Below are 18,376 nucleotides of genomic sequence, written 5' to 3' on the forward strand. Positions count from 1 at the left end.
TTGTGTGTTTTTTTTATTTATTATTTTTTTTTTTCTGGAGAGTTTTTGTATGAATTGAATTGAAGTGGAACTCAACAGCACGAGACAATAATCGGAGTCATTTTCTTTATTCAAGCAGGCATTTACAAGATAACTTCAAGCCACAGTCACAGTCCGTAAAAGGCCTTGTTAAAGGTGCTCAGCAGATATTACTGGATCATAAATAAGTAGGTTTTATTGCTCATGTCAGGTGGTGCTGCTGTGTGGTGTATTCAAGCCACACCGCTTATAAAGAGAGCACTTCATCTCCAGCCTGAGCTCAACCTGCACAGAACAGAAGCTGCACTACAACATAGCAAATACAATAAACAATAAAGTTACTTACATAGCTGTGTAATACACAACACATGGCACGTTTGTAAGTCGACAAGACACGAGGATGACATCGAAACCCATAGCTGGTGTTGTGAATTAATAATGCAGGGTGTGTGAGTGACTTTGGTCACATCAGATTCCCATCTGATTGACAACTTTCATAAAGTCACAGTAACAGACTGGGATGTTTGTGTGGTTTATGAAGGTGCTCACTCTATCAGAAAGATAACATCCTTTGAAAACTCATTTAAAGGCATCTTCACTATCAAACACTCGTTACATTTTTAGTCCATATAAAGTTGAGCTCACAAATAGGAAAATGTGTTACCATATAAATAGTTCCCTCGATTATAGGTGAGTTTAATCTGTCATCGTAAGGCTGGGTGTCCCAACACACATTTTAGAACTCACAGTATATCTTCATATTTTCCCATTTTAAGGTAGTGACCAAAGGTAGCATTAACACTCCTAATGCTTTGGATAAAATGGCCCCAGATCTGTTCCTTCTCCTGGAGTGTATTATGTCATCGGGTGGATGAAATACTGAGCCCAGCCTCGGTCAGTATGAACGGATGGTGTTAGTGTGGTGTACTGCCAGCCAGTCCCTGCTGTCTCAGTGTGGCTGAAACGTCTTGGCCAAGTCCTCCAGCACAGACATTAACTTCTGCTCCTCCAGGGGAGAGCTGTGGGTCCAGGCCAGCGGCAGGTGGGTGGACACCATATTTCGGTCTGTGCACACAACACACAAATACATATTAACATCTAAAGGTGCGTACATGGAGGAACTGTCTATCGACCAGAGGACAAGTGTCAGAGGTTTGTTTAAAAGGCAGGAAAGGCCAAGCGCATGTCCAGGCATCAGCCTGCTACTTTAAAAGGAGATTGGTTGAAGAAATGCAAACCCTGGATTCCTTTTCTGTCCTCATCCCCGATGGCAACAGCCCGGCATCTCTCATGACACATGATTCGAGTTCGTTTTTTTTTTAACGTTTTGACATGTTCCCATTATGAGATGATGTAGTGGTGACAGTGCTACAGCTCTGATGGTGTTGACTGAAAGGATTGAACAGCCTCATGTGCTGGTGTGACAGTCCACTGTCACAAAAGCCTCACTTGTGGTTTATAGGTGTGAACATCTCCCGACAGCCCGCAGTGTGGTACAAAAACATTTTTAGAATTCTGCCTACAGCAGGCAATATAATATTTAAGACTTTTGTGAATTACATTTAAGACAAATGTCTTAATACCTATTAAGGCCTTTTTGGAGGAAACCAAATTCAATGCTTTTGAACACTGAAATTTGGTGTGTGAAACTACAAACAAAAAAACAACAATTTGAACATTTTTATTAAGCTTTTATTTAGGTTGTGTTCACACTCCAGCTGGACGTGTCCCAGTTCAGATTTTCCCTCACTTGCGAGATGGCTCTGATGTTTAATCAGTGTGAAGAGAAATTAATTTGTCCAGTTTTGATCTGGAGATGTACACGTCCCAGGTCTTCAACTTGCGTAGGAATGCCAGAATCAAAATTGGTCATTGTTGCCACGATAGTAGTCTTGTTGACAGCTGTCACAATTTTGGCACCTAAAGCAGTTTGGCTGAGCGAGTGTTGACATGAGATAAAGCCAAACAGACAGCTTAACTGGTATTTGGGGAAACACCTCACATATGAAGGCTTATCCTGCAACTAAATCCATACAGACTCTTCTGTTAGCAGAAAACATGTCTTCTCTATGTCACTTTCACTTCATACTAGAATTACATAAATGGCATAAGTACTGAAAGTAGCAACCTAAAATAAAATTAAAATAAGACGCCCGACATAACTGCGTCATATTGCGTCACATCAATAAATGAATGCGGTGTGTTTGTGTCTGTTGAAGTGTGCTTTTCGTATTAGGCTACAGGCTGCCTCTTCAAGGCTGCTAGGGTCATTGTGTGTGTTCATAGGAGCACTGTACTCTCTGGCAGTATCTGGCACCAAAAGCAGCCCACTCCAGCTGCAATGGACACAGGCCAAACCCTCACACACACACACACACACACACACACCATGCCGACCCACAACTGACAAACACATAATTTAGCCAATATTGTTCCCTTTCTTTTCTTTCCCCTTTTTTACTGTTTTTGCTATCTTGGCGTACTGAACTTTTTTTTTTTTTTTGTATTGTAATGCCTCTTTTGTGAAACAATTTTCTTAACTCATAAATCTCTAAGAGATAAGTGGGTGAATGAAAACGACAAAGATTTCTTCAGTTTTGCAACATACCCTGGTAGAAACGTCCGCTGGGGTTTGTGGTTGCAACCTCAGAGATAGCCAGCCAAATCACAGTGTCAGCCCCCTGCTCTGGGGTCCGAAGACTGTCCTTCATAGACCTATGGAAGTCTGGCATGGCATTGGCCACCGCTGGGACAGACAGACAGACAGACGTAGAGAGGGAGAAAATCAAAGATTAGAAGTATTAGGAGGCAATATAAGGGACGCTTCTTTTGAATAAAGAATGATTTTGTTAAATTTGTCCAAAAAGTGGTTGCTTTTAACTCTTAGTGTTGTGCATATATGTGAGCAGGCGGTACCGGGAGTGTCAACCCAGCCGGGATGCATGACGGAGAAGTGGACGTTAGTGTGAGTCTTCGCCAGCTGCTCTGTCATCACCACCTGCTGCCTCTGGAACACACACAGACGTAAACAAACGTGTCTTAGAGAGATTCTGTGCGGTGATGAGGGTTGGACTAAACAGGTGAACCTCACATGTCTTTGACATGTCAGTGTCACTGACACACATCATGATGCTTCACATTTCAATTTTTCCACGTAAAACACATGAAATAGACACGGAGGCATCCAGACTCTTGTGTTCATTATTTGATGAATCACAGGTCTCTGTGACATCATGCAAAATAAGATTTAGCTGACTTAGATAATAACATTCATGCAGATTTCTATGGAATTTGGTCAAAATGTGACACCGCCATCGATGCCATTCATCTGAGTACTCCTTGTAGTACTTATGAATGCTACTGTCAGTATCTAATCAGAAACCCTGCACCATATACTTAATTTATATCAAAGATGAACAAAATACTTTAGTATCTGATCAATAAATGATCAATGAATAACAAAAGTCTCTACTCTGCTGCAATAGCTACTGCAAACTGCAATTATCCAACCTGCATTTTGATCATGTGTGATACACTTACCAATAGACATCTTTCTATAATACATTTTACATGAAAATACATTTTATATGTCTTGTCTGTTTCCTGGCAAACTCAGAGGTCATGAGGACGGTAAAGCCTGACAGCCCATCAGTCATACACTTTGCTGTGTCATCAGCAGGTTTCAAGCTCAAGTCTTACTTTGTGTTGGGCGTAGACCATGGTGCCGTCATAGCGGCCTCTCTCAGACTGCAGGTTTCCTGTCCTGAGCTTCTGCACCAACATCCCCCCTGATGACACTGTGATCTGAACACGGACGAATGGAAACAGGGGTGGAGGGAGTTGTAGTTACTAGTTACATTGCATATGATGATTTTACATACAAAACTATAATAAAATATGATACATTTGAATAGATTAAACTACCAAACTGTACATAGTGTTACAAAGTGTTAATATTACCTCATTAAAAGATGCATAACATGTAATTAGCTAAAATGTTGCGTACATGATGACATATTTTATTATGATATTATAATATAAAATAACGCAGACAGAGGTCAGTGAGTACTTTTGAGACTTTAAGTACATTCTTTAAATCATACTACTATTTGAATGCCGGACTTTTACATGTAATGACATATTTTTGCACTGTGGTATTACTATTTTAACTTTACTGAAGACAAACAACGTCTTTCACTGCTAACTGTACAGTATAATTTTTACAGTTTCATAAATAGATTAGATCTTTTCTGCAGTCTGTATTGTTAGTCAAAAAAAACTACATGTTCTTCTCACAAATTTTCCGGGTGTTTTCTGAGAACATGTTTCATTGGTGTGTCCAGCAATGAACTATAGCCACAACCCAGTGGGACAAACCCATTAAATAATTATTAAAGTTATGGATTATAACAATTGGTGTCTATAACTTCTATGAGGTATGACAAACCTACACAGTAAATAGTAGGAGTTTTTGACTGTGGGAAACAAACACAGATTGTGTCTCTCAGACTCACCACTCTGGGATCTGCGCTCTTCTCCAGCAAGGGAATAAGGCTCTTGGTGAGAATGTAAACCCCTAGAAGGCAATGAAAAAAAAAAATCATCATTCCTATCTTTCTTTCTCATTAGTGTTTTCTTCACACCTCACATCTGACCTGTGACTCACCAAGGACGTTGGTGGCGAAGCTCTTCTCAAGCCCCTCAGCGTTCACATCCCTCTGACTCATGATAGCGCCGGCGTTATTGATCTACACAGAGCCAATCAGTTTTATGACTTACACATTGCCATATATTTCCAAATATAAAAAATAGATAACTTGTGTTACTCACCAGTACATTAAGGGCCTTGTACTTTTTCTTGAACGCTTCAGCAAACTCACCAACCTTCTTGGTCTCAGACAGGTCCAGGATGTGTACATAGACCTCCTGTAATGACACCAGCCATTTTGAATAAGGAATAATGTCACGTCTGGGGAGCCAGGCCAGTGTCCAGTGTGTTGAGAAGTGAGCCATACTGTACTTTATTTCCTGACTCCTTGACGATATCTGCCCTCGCCTCCTCTGCCTTGTCCTTGTTCCTGCACACCATGTGGACCGTTCCGCCTGTGACAAAGATGGGATTACCATCATTCTTTACCAGACAAGGAAAACAGAATCTGTTGTTGTTTGTGTTTTCAAGGGTAGTAGAAGAGTGTTGGATTTACTGTCAACTTTGTCTGACACGTCCAGCGTTATACCGTCTTCGTAGGAGCTGCAGGGGTGCACTGTTCCTGCTAGTTCACTACCACGTTACCACAGTACACACAATATCCAAAATTTTTGGGGCACATTTCTGATATTGAGTTAGGGTTAGGGGTTCCCTATTCCACACCATTTTGAAATCTCTGTCTTTTGTGATGGTACAAAGGAAAGTTTTGTCAACATACCTGATAGATTATTGGGATTTAAATACATTTTAATTTACAGATTAAAGGGAAATGTGCATGAGCTAATGTTTTTTAACTGGATGCCCTGAATATTGAACTACTCTATTGTAGTGTAGTGTTTATTGAGTAGTTGGTGAAAAGTCATAAAGGACAAGAACAATTGCTGTGAAAGATTTTAAAGTTTTATGGGTAGGGTTCAAATGGCTAAGGGGGCAGCTGTGGCTCAGGAGGTCAGCGGTTCAATCCCCGGCTCCTCCAGCCTGCGTGTAGAAGTGTCCTTGGGCAAGATACTGAACCCCGAATTGGCCCTGGTGGCTGTTCCACCAGTGTATGAATGTGTGTGAATGTTAGTTTCTGTTTGAGCACTTAGGCTCAGTGTATGAATGTGTGTGAGTTCAATGTAGTGTAAAAGCGCTTTTGAGTGTTCGAAAAAGACTAGAAAGGCGCTATACGGAGCATTTATATCTTTCTTTCTTTTCTTTCTAATAATGGTAGCACTAAGAATAACTTTTACAATGCATCCCCACACATGTTTTGTGTTTGTCTTTGTATATGAGTTTATTTGCTGATAAAAGGGTTGGTACCTTTCTTAGCGATGGCCATGGCAGTGGCTTTTCCAATGCCACTGTTGGCTCCTGTTATCATGAAGGCGCGACCAGCCACGGACACCTCCAGGTCCTTCTCCACAAACCTCTTGGAGGCTGACAGGAAGGCATTCCTGCAGGACATTTACTGCATTAATTCACGTCAGCAAACTTTATCTGCACATCCTTTTATTCACTGTATGGCTCTGCCTCATGTATGAGACTTAATAAACTGAGATTCAAGGGGTCAAAATGGGATTCAGTGCAGAGCAATAGCAATAAATAATAAAATAAAAGCAGGATTGAAAGAGAAAGTGTATGTGAGTGTGTGTGTGTGTGTGTGTGTGTGTGTGTGTGTGTGTGTGTGTGTATTCAGGTCAGAAAGGGTCAGTGTTCGAGGTGCGCCTGGTTACTGTACGTCTCTTCACAGCTTCACTGTACAGATACAATGAAGACGAGAGTGTGCCTGGCATCATCTCTGATGAGAAGGGGTTTGGGGTGAGACTACCGACAGTGACAACAGGATCGGTGTGTGTGTGTGTGAGCGTGTGTGGCACCAAGGACTTCAATTCCCCCCATTGTCCTGGATGCCATTGTTGAGGGCGGCTGAAGGAGGGGGATAAAGGGGACAGGGAGGTGGGTAATACTGAGGCTAAATGCCTGCTCTGTTCGATGGTGTCATGCAGAGAGCTATTAGTGCAGGGTCAGAGCGGGTTGCCGGGCAGCTCTCTGGCAGAAAAGATAACACAGAACAAAGGGGAGATGGGAAACAATCACAAAAGCACCTCTTCTGACAACTTGGCTTGCTGTACACTGATGAGGAAAGGCGCTGCAACAGATCAGATTGCAAGACTGATAAAGCATTTAGAGCCCCGTTATGGTTTGACAACTGACTTATGGTCTTACATGGCTCCTGCTGAGTCACTGTAAACTTTACTCAATTTGTAAATCAAGGATTTTCAAAGATGCGCTGCAGTCCCATTCTGTGATGCATCAGTGGCCATTGAAAGGTCAGTAAACTAAAACCTGACAGTGTTCATCAATTTTATCAATCAAATCAATTTTCACCAATACAAGAAGATATAGGTAAATCTTTCTCTTTCAAAGATCCAGCCCTTACATATCCTTTGACCTAACCTAACCTCATAGAACCTGTATACTGTATTTAGATCCTACTTACAATTACAGCTGCAAATAATAATCATTTCATTAGAGATTCCTCTGGTAATTCATTTCTTGATTAAACGATTCATCATTTGATCTGTTAAATGTCAGGAAATAGTGAATAAGGTCGATCACAATTTCCGCAAGCCCAAAGTGACATCTTCAGATGTTTTGTTTTGTTTCACCAAGAGTCCAAACATACTCAGTTGAATGCTATAAAACATAGAAAAGCAGCAAATCCTTGAAGATGGAATCAGTAAATATTTGGCAACTCTGCTCAAATAATGTCTCAATTATCAGATAGTTGCTGATTCAAGACCTGTTGCACCACTAATTGATAAATCGACTACTCATTTCAACTCTACTTGCCATGGCTTTAACTTTCATAGGAACGTTTTTCAAAACTTGAAGGTCTTGAAATGAAAATACCTGACAGTTGGGTTGTCTTTGTTTCTATTCAATTCTATCTATCTATCTATCTATCTACCTATCTATCTATCTATCTATATTATATATATATACGATCTAGAATTTTCCCACAAGAAGCAATATTTTCAAATAACTTTTTAGATACCTCAAGAGTCTAAACAGTCTAGTCTGTTCCATTACATCAATTGCTGCAATACAACAAAACTGCAATAAAATGAGGAAAAGATATGCAAAGAGCAGAAAAATACATTTAACGTTAGTTTAATATTAGGCAATGTTATTAGCGGTTACCCCATTCAATATTAAATCGCTACATATGTGTTCTTGAATTATACTGTGCACATGATAAGCTTTTGATGCATTATTTGCACTGCTCCCGCAAAGTTATTACTGTGAACTTATCTAAATAATAACTAAATTGCCCCCCCCCCAAACACACGCACACATAGGCCCGCTGGGGAGGATTCACACAGGACACAGCAGTAGGTCAGAGACTCACTAACTATAGTAATGTGTCAGCAGTATTCGGGGCAGATGGAGACATCTTACCTGGTGAACTCGGTCACTCCCTTCAGGAACCAGGCGGAGTTGCGGTACAGAGACATGGTGCTGCTCTGGAAGCCTCTCGCTGCGCTGAGCTCTCCCCTGCGCTTTTACCCTGGACCAAAACCACGTGTAGCTCCACTGAATTAACATCAGCGGGCGACAGCTCCACCGGCCACCCAGTGGCCAGAGGGACGCATTAGTTCAGTTGAGCAGTGTTATTTAACCTACAGACAGACATAAACATATAAATTTCCCATGTGTGTTCCTGTTGACTTTCTTTAGTCAGTGCGTGGTTGGAGACTCAAAGTGAATTTACAGTGAGCTTAACTTACCCACGCTGTACCCTCCCTGCCGGTTGATGGTAACATATTCGCTTTCTTAGGAGTTTATTATTTGGTGTTTAACTTTACATAGGCTATGTAAATACAATGGCCCGATCTTGCTCTCCTCCCAGTGGTGAATAGTAGGCCTACAAAGCTGGTAGTGCAGTAAGACATGATATATAAACACGTAAAACATAGCTGACAGAGACAGATATTGGTGCTCCATGTAAATAAAAATGCTACCTCCAGCTGATCAGCTCCCATAGTTTAAAAACATTTTATTATTGCCAATACACTGAAATTTAACTTATCTAACTATAAAACAAAATAAAGTGTGGATGTTTACGTGCGCTTAACGTTAGTCGTTTAATGTTACAGAAATGTAGGTGTGGCTTGTGCCAAAAGACAAATAAACATGTCCCTGCAGCCTGAACGGTACAGTAAATCTGAGCCACAGGCTGTCTGCTCATTGACCGCACCGCGCTGATTCACCTGTCTGGGGACAGTTAGCCCGGTTGCTCCACGGCAGCCAATCAGCCGTTGGAGCGCAGCAGGGCGCGGCTCTGACTGGTAAAGGTGTAAGCTCACTGATTTCTGGGAAGATACAACAATGTTGCGCATCTCGAAACGCACAACATGCAGTAGGATAGGACTCTGGGATTGATTTCTGGGACAGGGAAGGATTTGAACTTGGGTGACTTGTCTCGGACTGCAGACAAAATGGTGAGTACCCGAGCATGCTGGTACAGTTTTACGCATGTACCTGTTGTCAAGAAAAGGTAATAAACGCCCAAGTCAAATTTAACAAAATCTCTATAAGCGTGATCTTCCTTAGTTGTTATTGCAAATCAGTTTGGAATCTACTTCCTTGATCAAAGGTCATGTAATTGATACTGTAGCGTCCCTATTCTATTCAAGATCAGGATAATTCACACAAAAGGATGGTCAGTTTTTGCAACGCAACAACCATGTCTTCTCTGACAGGCAAATGAATGCAAATCTCCAAACGCTGGTTTCCTTTGCACAAGTTTAAATGTGCTTTTTAAAATTTAGACAATATTATCAAACAATTTAATGGATCTGCCATTTCACACAAAATAATCATATATAGTAGATTTTAATTAGGCTACCCAAATTATTCTTTATAATTGGTTGTGTTGCACCCTGTTCTTTCTTTACTGCTGCAAGCAGTGCTGCTTGCAGCTGCACCTCAGGGCAAAGGGCTCTCTTTAATTGCCCTTGCACAATGCACACATCATATTTACTGTTAGTGCACTCAAAGGTGTTATGTTTATAGGAGAGTTTTCGAGTTGTGAAATCTAATTGCTGTTGGGTGCAACCCTCAGTTATGGGTGGTTTAGTTTTAGTTGCAGGCAGCTCTGACTGTAGGTGGGGGTATTATTACTGTGTATTTGTTTTCTCGTGCATGTGTCTATGTGATTGCTTCATTGTATTTGTGTTTGTTTTTTTCTGTTGACATGCTATACATTCTATACCACATACCACATTTTACTTATATGTCTTTAGGATGTTCCTTCTGTTTGGTACTTTGCACCGCTTTCTGCAGTCATACTTAACATTGCGAGACAACAACTCCTGAACTTTTCAAAAGTCAGTGTTTTCTGTCCTTTTCCCTACTTTCTGCCCTCTCCAGATGCGCTTTCTGTTGCTGTTCAGCCGGCAGGGGAAGCTGCGACTGCAGAAATGGTTCACACCATTAACAGACCGGGAGAAGAAGAAGGTGATCCGGGACATGATGATGCTAGTGTTGGCTCGTCCACCACGTTCCTGCAACTTCCTCCAATGGAGGGACCTCAAGATTGTTTACAAGAGGTGCCCACAAGAGATGCAGCTGCTTTTTTATTTGTGTTATAATTACATTACATGCTACTTTTTCAGTGTTTTGTCATTATCAGCAGTCCTGATTAATACTTAATTAATATGCTAGTTCTGTAACAACACTTTTAAGTTTAATTCAAGGACTTTCAGTCTTTCATTCAGGCACATGTGCTTGTAATGTTCCATAGTTTTCTTCACAACAGTGTGGCAACCATTGCTGTAACATGGGACCTTTATCTTCTTCAAATGCAGGTATGCCAGCCTGTATTTCTGTGCTGGTCTGGAGGACCGGGATAATGAGCTGCTGAGCCTCGAAGTGCTGCACAGATATGTTGAGTTGTTGGATAAATACTTTGGCAACGTAAGTCAGTTAAAAACATTAAATAAGCTCACTATTATATAGTTGTTTGATAGACTGTTATAGCTAGATATAAGGACATTTTAAGTGTTTACAAAAAGACTTGAACCCTGGTCTCCTATATGAAAGTCCTGTGTTTGTTTATTGCCTTTATTGGCATGACTGCATACAATACAATGTTGCCAAAGCATAGTAACACAAACTATACAATAATAATAAACAAAATAAACAGTTATAATAATAATAATAATAATAATAATCATCATCATCATCATCATAATACATTTTGTGGCTGAGAGATTTACCTGGCAGGTGATAGGCTTAAATGTAATGGACGCTCATTTAGAGTATAGAAAATCTACCGGCCAGACAAGCCAAGACAGTATTTTGATACATTAGCAATTCTTCCATGTTAGCAAGCAAGCAAACGTTAGCTAACATGATCCAGCTAAAACCACAATAACACAATATAGGCTATTTCACACTCTGTGTTGTGGTGGGACATTTTCTTGACGTTATCGGACTTTATCTCTAAGCTAACGTTAGCTAGTGTTGCGCACTGTTGGGAGACTTGCAGTCCTCCCTCCTGCAAGTTATGTGAGCCAATGTGGTTTGAGATTTAATTCTTTAACGGCCCTGGTTTGGGCATGAGTAGTAGGGTTCCGCTGTATATGAAGTATGCTACGTAAACTAACACTTATTTCCCTGTAACGGTCCACCAAAATCTGTTTCTGAACAAATTTTAGGTGAGAAATAAGCAAACCATTTGCTGAAAGTTTGTTCCAACTTTTGTAAGGCTACACTACTGTACTGCCAGTTGCCACTGCCAACCTATTAGCTCACTACTATAACTTCCCACAGAGGTCAGTGAGTTAGTTAACCTGTCCTGCGGTAGCTCATTAGCCGCCGGCTTCTAGTTTTCCAACAAATGCTGTTCAAATAAACTTACGACATGTGATCAGCAACTTTTATATTACTAATATGGCATACGGTTTTCTCTCTATTTTTTCCTGCTCATTATTATTATCATGATTGTATGATGCAGTTGGAGCCTTTTGACTGTAGGAGAGCGGAAGAAAAGGCCCTCAGGAGCCTGCATTAACATCTCATCACAGAAACAGGAAAGGGCCACAAAGATGGAAGCACACTGTATGCCGTAGTATATGATTAGAGCTCTATAACAGCTGTGACAAGGGCACTGTAAAAAGGAAAGGAACAGAAAACAATGAGGTTTCTATCAGTGTTCTCAATATTTAACACACTTCTTCACAATAATTTATAGGTCAAAGGTTATACAGTCTCTGCAGGTGTTCAACAAACTCCTTTTCCATTCGCCCTGACTATGCACACAGACATGTCACTGTGCTCTTTACCAGTCCGACTCCCCCTGGTGCCCATAATGTGCTTCTGCTCCAGAACCACTTGAAGTATACCCAGCCTGTGTTGATTTACAAAACAAGGCGAGAGCCACGCCTTCTTATTAACAAAAACTCAAATAATAAAACTGAAACTTGAAGAGCAGATGGAAAAGGGAGGGATGTGAAAAAGAAGCTCTTCATAATTATCTTAAAGATCTCAGTCTGCTTAATGAACTTGCCATTTCTGTACTCTTAATACATACTCTTATAATATTCAATTAGAGCCTGGTCATCTATACTAGTACAGCAGTTGTTTATCATCTTCTCTCCTGGGTGAAATTACCCCACATACCACTGATCAAGTAGATAGATAGTATATTATTCTATTTCAGGTGTGTGAGTTGGATATCATTTTCAACTTTGAGAAGGCTTACTTCATCCTGGATGAATTCCTGATGGAAGGAGAAATTCTTGAAACGTCCAAAGTAGCTGTGGGTGTATCTATGGAGGAGGCTGACAAACTCCAAGAGGTACTTTAAGGTTCAACAGACTTTTAGTGAACGTAGGCCTTTCTTGTTACTCATACAAACTGTGTTTTAATATCCCTGCTCTTATCACAGACAATGGAAGAATACATGAGCAAACCTGCCTACTGAGCCAAGAGAAGACGAGGGTGGCTCACATTTGAAGACTTGAAGTAAAAGGCGTATTACTCTGCATTATTAGTGGCTAATAATCACTCATTTGGCATAATGCTGTGGTCATACAATAACCACAATCTCATGTTTCTAATCAAGTTTTAAGATCTGTAATAGTGTTTGCATCTATGAGTGCCTTTTAATCCTCATATTTATCTCAGGGGTTTTTATAACAACAGATATGACTGGAAAGAGTCTTTTTTCCAGTTTATCTAATACACTTTAATATTTAAATATGTGTCGGAATGGAATGCATCATGTGATGGTGAGTAAATGAAGAAACACTACACAGTAAGGAAAAAATAAAGTCAATGCTTTATTAACCTCAGATATGTCACATATGACCACATTTAAGAAAGAATTACCAAAAAACACAAGTGAATCTACAGGATCCAACACTGATTTTGGTTGTGTGTGCATTGGAATGTAAGGCTGGTGAGTCACATGTACTGGTTATTAAGTGTTGTTGGGCAAAAAACTCATTTAAAAAAAGCATCAAATGAATGTCTGAACACTCATGTTTCTGCTAATAAATAAGAACTTTTGTAAACCTACAGAATAACTAAAGTTGACAGCGTTTTTTATTCTTCAAAATACTTTATTTTCACCCTCTCCCTCCACCAACATAATATATATCTACAGCCTTCTTTATATTCCTTGGGCAGTTTTGGCATCAGTATCACTTTCTTCCATTTCTGGGTTCAGGTAGCTCAGCAATTTCATCACCGCCTCATTATCAAAACCTTGCGTTTGAGTGTCGTCACCCCTCTCATCATCCTCCGACTGTCGCTTTTCATTTGGCTTTTTATCTGAGTCCATGCGATCAAAATAATCCTGTATCGCCTGTTCAAAAGAGCCCATCACGCTCTGTGCAACCCCGTCCCGCTTTTGGCTGGCCCTGTTGTTGTTACTGTACACGGGGTTTGGATACTGTGCCAGCATCTGAGCTGCTAGATACGCTGCCAGTTCATCCTCATCCACGGTGTCGTCATAGTCGTTCTTTAATGTGCTGGGAAGGCGCCGTTGCGTGGGAGCGGATTCCCCCAAACGCCCCGCAGGCTGAGTGTGAAGTCGTGACAGCGGGCTTTTGTACTGCTTCTGCTTCCTGACAGGAGCTCGATCCTCCGCGCCCCCTAACCCAAGGATGTTTAGTATCTCTTCTGTCCTTAGCTCTTCTGGGGTCTTTTGTCTATCAGGAAAGCGTCTGTTGTAGAATTTAGCTTCAGGAATCGTGTGTGTCTTCTTTGAGGATATCTGAGAGAGCTTGTTTTCTGTTCTGGCTAAACTGTTGCTCTTTCGCGACTTGTCTTGATTTGTCGTTTCTCCAGTTTTCAACATATCCACCAGGTCTTCAGGTGGAATCTGGTATTTTCGGGAGATCTGAATGAGCTGGTAGATGGCCTGTGGCTCTATGTTGTCTCTATACTGTGTCTGAGACGCTCTCCTCTCAGCCCTCTTTTTCTCCTCTTCCTCTATCTCTCGTTTCTGCTCTTCTTCCTCCGTCTTCTCTAGCACTCGCAGAAGGTAATAGTCCACCAGGTTAGCGACATCGTCTGGATCTTTTGACCTCTTGACTGGGTAGCTTTCATCATCGTACTCTTCATCATCCTCCTCCTCCTCCTCCTCGTTGTCGTCAACATAATCAAGCCCTCGGTTGGCCTCATGTTTGTCGTCCCTCGCCTCATCCTCCGCTTCTTCTTCCTGTTCTTGTAGAGGACCCCAGTCTGCGAGATCCCCGCCTACATCATCGTATGCCACATTTCTCGCATTAACCATGTCATCATCTTCCTCCTCATCGTCCTCCTCCATGTCATCCTCTTCATCTTGGCGTTTGTGCACGGTCTTCGCACTAGTCAGCTTGTCCAGTTCGTCGAACACGGACTGCAGAGTTGCCAGGTTCTGAGGCGTGTACTTCTCCTCCACATTCTCATTGGTGCGTTTGAAGGGGCTCTCGTGCTCCAGATCTGGACCCTCCTCGTCCTCTTCCTCGTCGCCCTCACCCTCTTCCTCGTCCTCAAACATCAATGGGAGTTTCTTGTGAGGCCTGATGCCGTGTTGCTTCTGCTGCACCCTGGGATACGTGTCGTCCTGTATTCCTGCTCCTTCTACGCTGGTAAGAAGTGAAGCCGGCTTGGAGGCCTTTTCTGTCTGCTGGAGGGTGCTGAGCACCGCCTGGAGCAGCTCTTCACTCTTATCCTCCCCCCTTCCCTTCTCCTCTTCCTCCTCTTCCTCCTCTTCCTCATTCTGATCTTTGCTCTGCATAGGACTAGAAGCCAGTCTCAGCATGGCACGCAGCTTCTCAGCATCATCCATCTGGCTGGCATCGTACCCTGTAGTGAGAGGGGTGTGCTGCTGGGAGTCTGTGCCGGTTTTTTGACGGAGGCTCTCGATGTACTCCAAAGCTTTGAGCATGTCAGCGTTAGGAGCCTGCTGGACATTTCCTCCTCTCTGGGGATCTGATTCACTTCCTCGCAGCCTGTGCTCTCTGAGAGAAGCCCCGTGAGCGCCAGAGGAACTGAGGAAGAGGAGGACTAAGAGGAGGTCTGCTAAACAGATGAGGAGAGGTCCGCCTGAGGTGGAAGTCTTGGGGAGTGACGGCATGGTGACGCCTGCAGAGGAAAGACAAAGATGCACATGTCAGCACTGACCTTTACACATTAAGCTAACAGGTTCACAACGGTTACTGCTCCGGTATTTCTTAAATGTCTGTTGCTCTTATAATCACTTTAAAATGTCTGGTCTGATGATCACATCACAGCCACCGGAGACATCTGTATTGATTTAAAGGCAGGAGATCACGCTTAAAATCTCACCCATTAATTTGCTCGGGTGTAAACCAGGTCAAACACGTCATATGTCAGAATTGCCTGACAAAATCCAGTTAAATAAAAATAAACCCAATTTCTTCTTTGAACTATGCTTTTCATGTTGTTAAATTCTACTATTTTTTGTCATGTTTCATGTAGCTAAAGCTAAGAGGACAGATGCAGCAAAAAGAATGAATGATTGCTGATAAGCAACTGGTGGCCAATCTTCTACTTGATAATAATAATAATAATAATAATAATAATAATAATAAATTCGGAAGTGATATAATACTGAGTTATCTGGGTAAAATATAAACCAGAGTGTTTGTATTTCTCTGTGTTCCTAGTATTTGAAGATCATACCGGAATCCTGCCGCCTCTTTGCCAGCAGCAGTAATAGCAGCGGCATTCAGCTCAAATCTCATTAGTGGTCAAATTGCTGCTCTCCGTGAGTCATGGCCCCGTTGTCAAGGTAACCCTGTGTGGCTGATGTTTCCATGAAACATTTCCTCAAACCGCTGAAAAACCTCTAAACTCAAATTATTAGGCTACTGTTCTTCAAGCTTTAACTCAAAGCTAACATTGATCTTTGAAACGAATTGTGTGATCAATTCTGCCAGTGGGCTTCTATTACACACGCGTTCAAAACACATCAAAATGTGTATTTGATGAATATCTCTTTATGGAAATGCATGCAATAGTATTAATGTTAGCCTAAGTTTTTTTTTTTTTTGGGGGGGGGGTCTTTTTCAAAAAGACGAAAAAAAGAAAAATGCCTAACTGACCGTAAGCGACGATGCACTTTTCCAGTAGCCTAATTTTTTCCAGCCTTAATTGAAATTGCTGAACTTCACTTAGTCGTTAATGCTTTTTAATCGGTGGCAGAAAAGTGGGCACTTTAGAGCAGCCCCACACTCAATTCTGAATAATCTGAAGCGAGATGAGAACAAAGAAACTGCGGTCAACACAACGCAACCTCTTCGCCTCAACATCTGTGGCGGTGCATCAGGTTGGCAAACAGCTAGTAACAGAAGACAGAAAAAAAAGAAAAGAAAGAAAAGAAAAACCCTCCATTCATTTGAAATGTGAGAGGAAACACGTTCAGAGTGGTGCGATGTAGGTCATGCGATTTCAAACCAAGTCTTACCTTTGTAATTAGTTTCCACCGAGGGTCGTGAGTGAACTGAGCATCTCTCTGTCTCGCAGTGTGAGTCTGGTTTCAGCACCGCGGACAGCTCTTCATGCTATATGAGGAACCACCTGACTCGTGCGTCAGAGAGCGAGGAGATACGCAACACACCCGCGTGTACACATACCCCCTACATAACACACACGCACGCACGCACGCGCGCACAAACACACACACACACACACACGCACACACACACGCACACATCCTCGCGCACGCTCAGTTAATTTGAGTCAGCTAATACTGCTTCTCTCTAATGAATATGAACTGAAACTAGTTGTGACCCAGTACATCTCAGCGGCTGCATAACGGCTCGTGTCGCAGCGTACGGTGAAACCAGTGAATTCATAATGGCTAATTGGGACCATTGACTGACTGATGGGCTGATAACTCTGTTTTGTCTCGGCTGTGTGCAATAACTTTAACTATCATGGGATATTTAGGCCGCTTATTAAGAAGACATGTAATGGGCGTTTTGTCAAAGATCACAAGTCGTCAGGTGGCTGAGACTGGTGGAAATAAAGCCTTCCTCTTTGCTAAATTGTTAAGCAAATGGTGTGAAATAGCTGATAGCTCAATAAATGTTTTGCTTTTCTGATTCATTTGGTTTCTTCACCGACAGTAGGCTATATGAGGCTCATAGTAATATTTCCCTCTGTAGTAGTGACTGTTGAATGGCTGTTGTCATTGACTGCTGTTGTGTCTCTGCTGCAGCACTGAGGGACGGAGACAGTTAAAAGTCCACCGATGACTCACATACGGACTCCGCCAAACTCCGAGACGGGCGGGGTGACAGGGGCTCTGCAGAGAAGTATGTGCGTGTGTGTGTTGGGGGGTGGGCAGGGGGGGAGTAAGAGAGAGAGAAAAAAGCAATAGAGAGAGCACTTTTGTCATCAGCCAGCGCACTGTGGTCTCTATTTTTGGCTGCCTGTCAAATCTTGTCTAGTGTGGATCAGTGTGTGTGTCTGTGCGTGCGTTGCAGTTTCATTCATAAATCCCCCTCCTTGATGTGCTCAGGCTATCCTCCACTGACCTGCTTGTCTGATTTTGAGGGGAGCTATCTTGTTTTCAGCTTTGTCACAGTTGCCATATATGAATAAATGTCTGTATACAGAAACACATTTCAACACACTTTGGTTTGTGACTCTGCCCACAGTGAACCAGAAACCATCTGACTGCTGAAATGCAAACATAATCCATCAAATCTGAGTGACGAAATCAGTGTGTTTGCATTTAGAACGTTTCATTAAACATCACTTTATGGCACCAGAAAAGGTTCTGAAATATTACAAAAGAACGATTTTCTGGTGCTTTGAAAACCACTGCATAGTGTGGAGAAAAAAAGAGGGATGAGTCACACAGGAACATCCTTTCAAACTCATTAAGGAACTTTAAAGGCTCAGTCCTGTCACATTCACAACATCTAGATATGGATTCACACTGAAGCACATAAAATGTTTTGTATTGATCCCTATTTTTTTTTTTTGAAGGACTGCAGCAACAGTAACCTTTATTAGTATGTAAGATGTTTAATGTTCTCATACCAGACGTTTCTGCACCAGAAGACCAAAAGAAACCAGGACAAAAGAGAGCTGATTTTAATCTCATATCTCCCTCAGCCTAATTACATTTTCCCT

General features: G+C 41.8%; 3 protein-coding genes across 3 annotated transcripts; 1 reads left to right on the plus strand and 2 right to left on the minus strand.

The window, feature by feature from the left end:
• Positions 1 to 91: 91 nt before the first annotated feature.
• Positions 92 to 8,320, minus strand: LOC119882718 (DHRS-12_like_SDR_c-like domain-containing protein). Its single transcript, XM_038692918.1, has 10 exons — positions 8,171 to 8,320; positions 6,029 to 6,162; positions 5,039 to 5,121; positions 4,849 to 4,944; positions 4,685 to 4,766; positions 4,533 to 4,594; positions 3,718 to 3,822; positions 2,935 to 3,025; positions 2,627 to 2,764; positions 92 to 1,083 (listed from the first exon to the last, which is right to left on the minus strand). The coding sequence occupies exons 1-10, from the start codon at positions 8,224 to 8,226 to the stop codon at positions 968 to 970; spliced, it is 963 nt and encodes a 320-aa protein (XP_038548846.1). The 5' UTR covers positions 8,227 to 8,320; the 3' UTR covers positions 92 to 967.
• A 625-nt stretch (positions 8,321 to 8,945) lies between these two features.
• ap1s3a (adaptor related protein complex 1 subunit sigma 3a) lies at positions 8,946 to 13,299 on the plus strand. Its single transcript, XM_038692920.1, has 5 exons — positions 8,946 to 9,213; positions 10,145 to 10,323; positions 10,582 to 10,690; positions 12,438 to 12,575; positions 12,666 to 13,299. The coding sequence occupies exons 1-5, from the start codon at positions 9,211 to 9,213 to the stop codon at positions 12,699 to 12,701; spliced, it is 465 nt and encodes a 154-aa protein (XP_038548848.1). The 5' UTR covers positions 8,946 to 9,210; the 3' UTR covers positions 12,702 to 13,299.
• Positions 13,041 to 16,816, minus strand: scg2a (secretogranin II a). Its single transcript, XM_038692919.1, has 2 exons — positions 16,698 to 16,816; positions 13,041 to 15,352 (listed from the first exon to the last, which is right to left on the minus strand). Exon 2 carries the CDS (start codon positions 15,342 to 15,344, stop codon positions 13,392 to 13,394), a length of 1,953 nt encoding a protein of 650 aa, XP_038548847.1. The 5' UTR covers positions 15,345 to 15,352; positions 16,698 to 16,816; the 3' UTR covers positions 13,041 to 13,391.
• Between the last annotated feature and the right edge of the window lie 1,560 nt (positions 16,817 to 18,376).

Source organism: Micropterus salmoides, unplaced genomic scaffold (assembly GCF_014851395.1).
Source record: "Micropterus salmoides isolate LMB-PRFRI ecotype aquatic unplaced genomic scaffold, ASM1485139v1 Ms_hic_scaffold_3, whole genome shotgun sequence".
Classification (NCBI taxonomy): Eukaryota; Metazoa; Chordata; class Actinopteri; order Centrarchiformes; family Centrarchidae; genus Micropterus; species Micropterus salmoides.

What these genes read in the sequence shown, in the direction of transcription:
- LOC119882718 (XM_038692918.1), bottom strand. Translation starts at nt 8,226, where the DNA reads ATGTCTCTGTACCGCAACTCCGCCTGGTTCCTGAAGGGAGTGACCGAG. An exon ending in CTTCGCCACCAACGTCCTTG is followed by an intron (nt 4,595 to 4,684) that starts GTGAGTCACAGG and finishes ATTGCCTTCTAG; the next exon opens with GGGTTTACATTCTCACCAAG. An exon ending in AGAGCGCAGATCCCAGAGTG is followed by an intron (nt 3,823 to 4,532) that starts GTGAGTCTGAGA and finishes GTCCGTGTTCAG; the next exon opens with ATCACAGTGTCATCAGGGGG.
- ap1s3a (XM_038692920.1), top strand. An exon ending in CTCAAGATTGTTTACAAGAG is followed by an intron (nt 10,324 to 10,581) that starts GTGCCCACAAGA and finishes CTTCAAATGCAG; the next exon opens with GTATGCCAGCCTGTATTTCT. An exon ending in TGGATAAATACTTTGGCAAC is followed by an intron (nt 10,691 to 12,437) that starts GTAAGTCAGTTA and finishes ATTCTATTTCAG; the next exon opens with GTGTGTGAGTTGGATATCAT.
- scg2a (XM_038692919.1), bottom strand. Translation starts at nt 15,344, where the DNA reads ATGCCGTCACTCCCCAAGACTTCCACCTCAGGCGGACCTCTCCTCATC.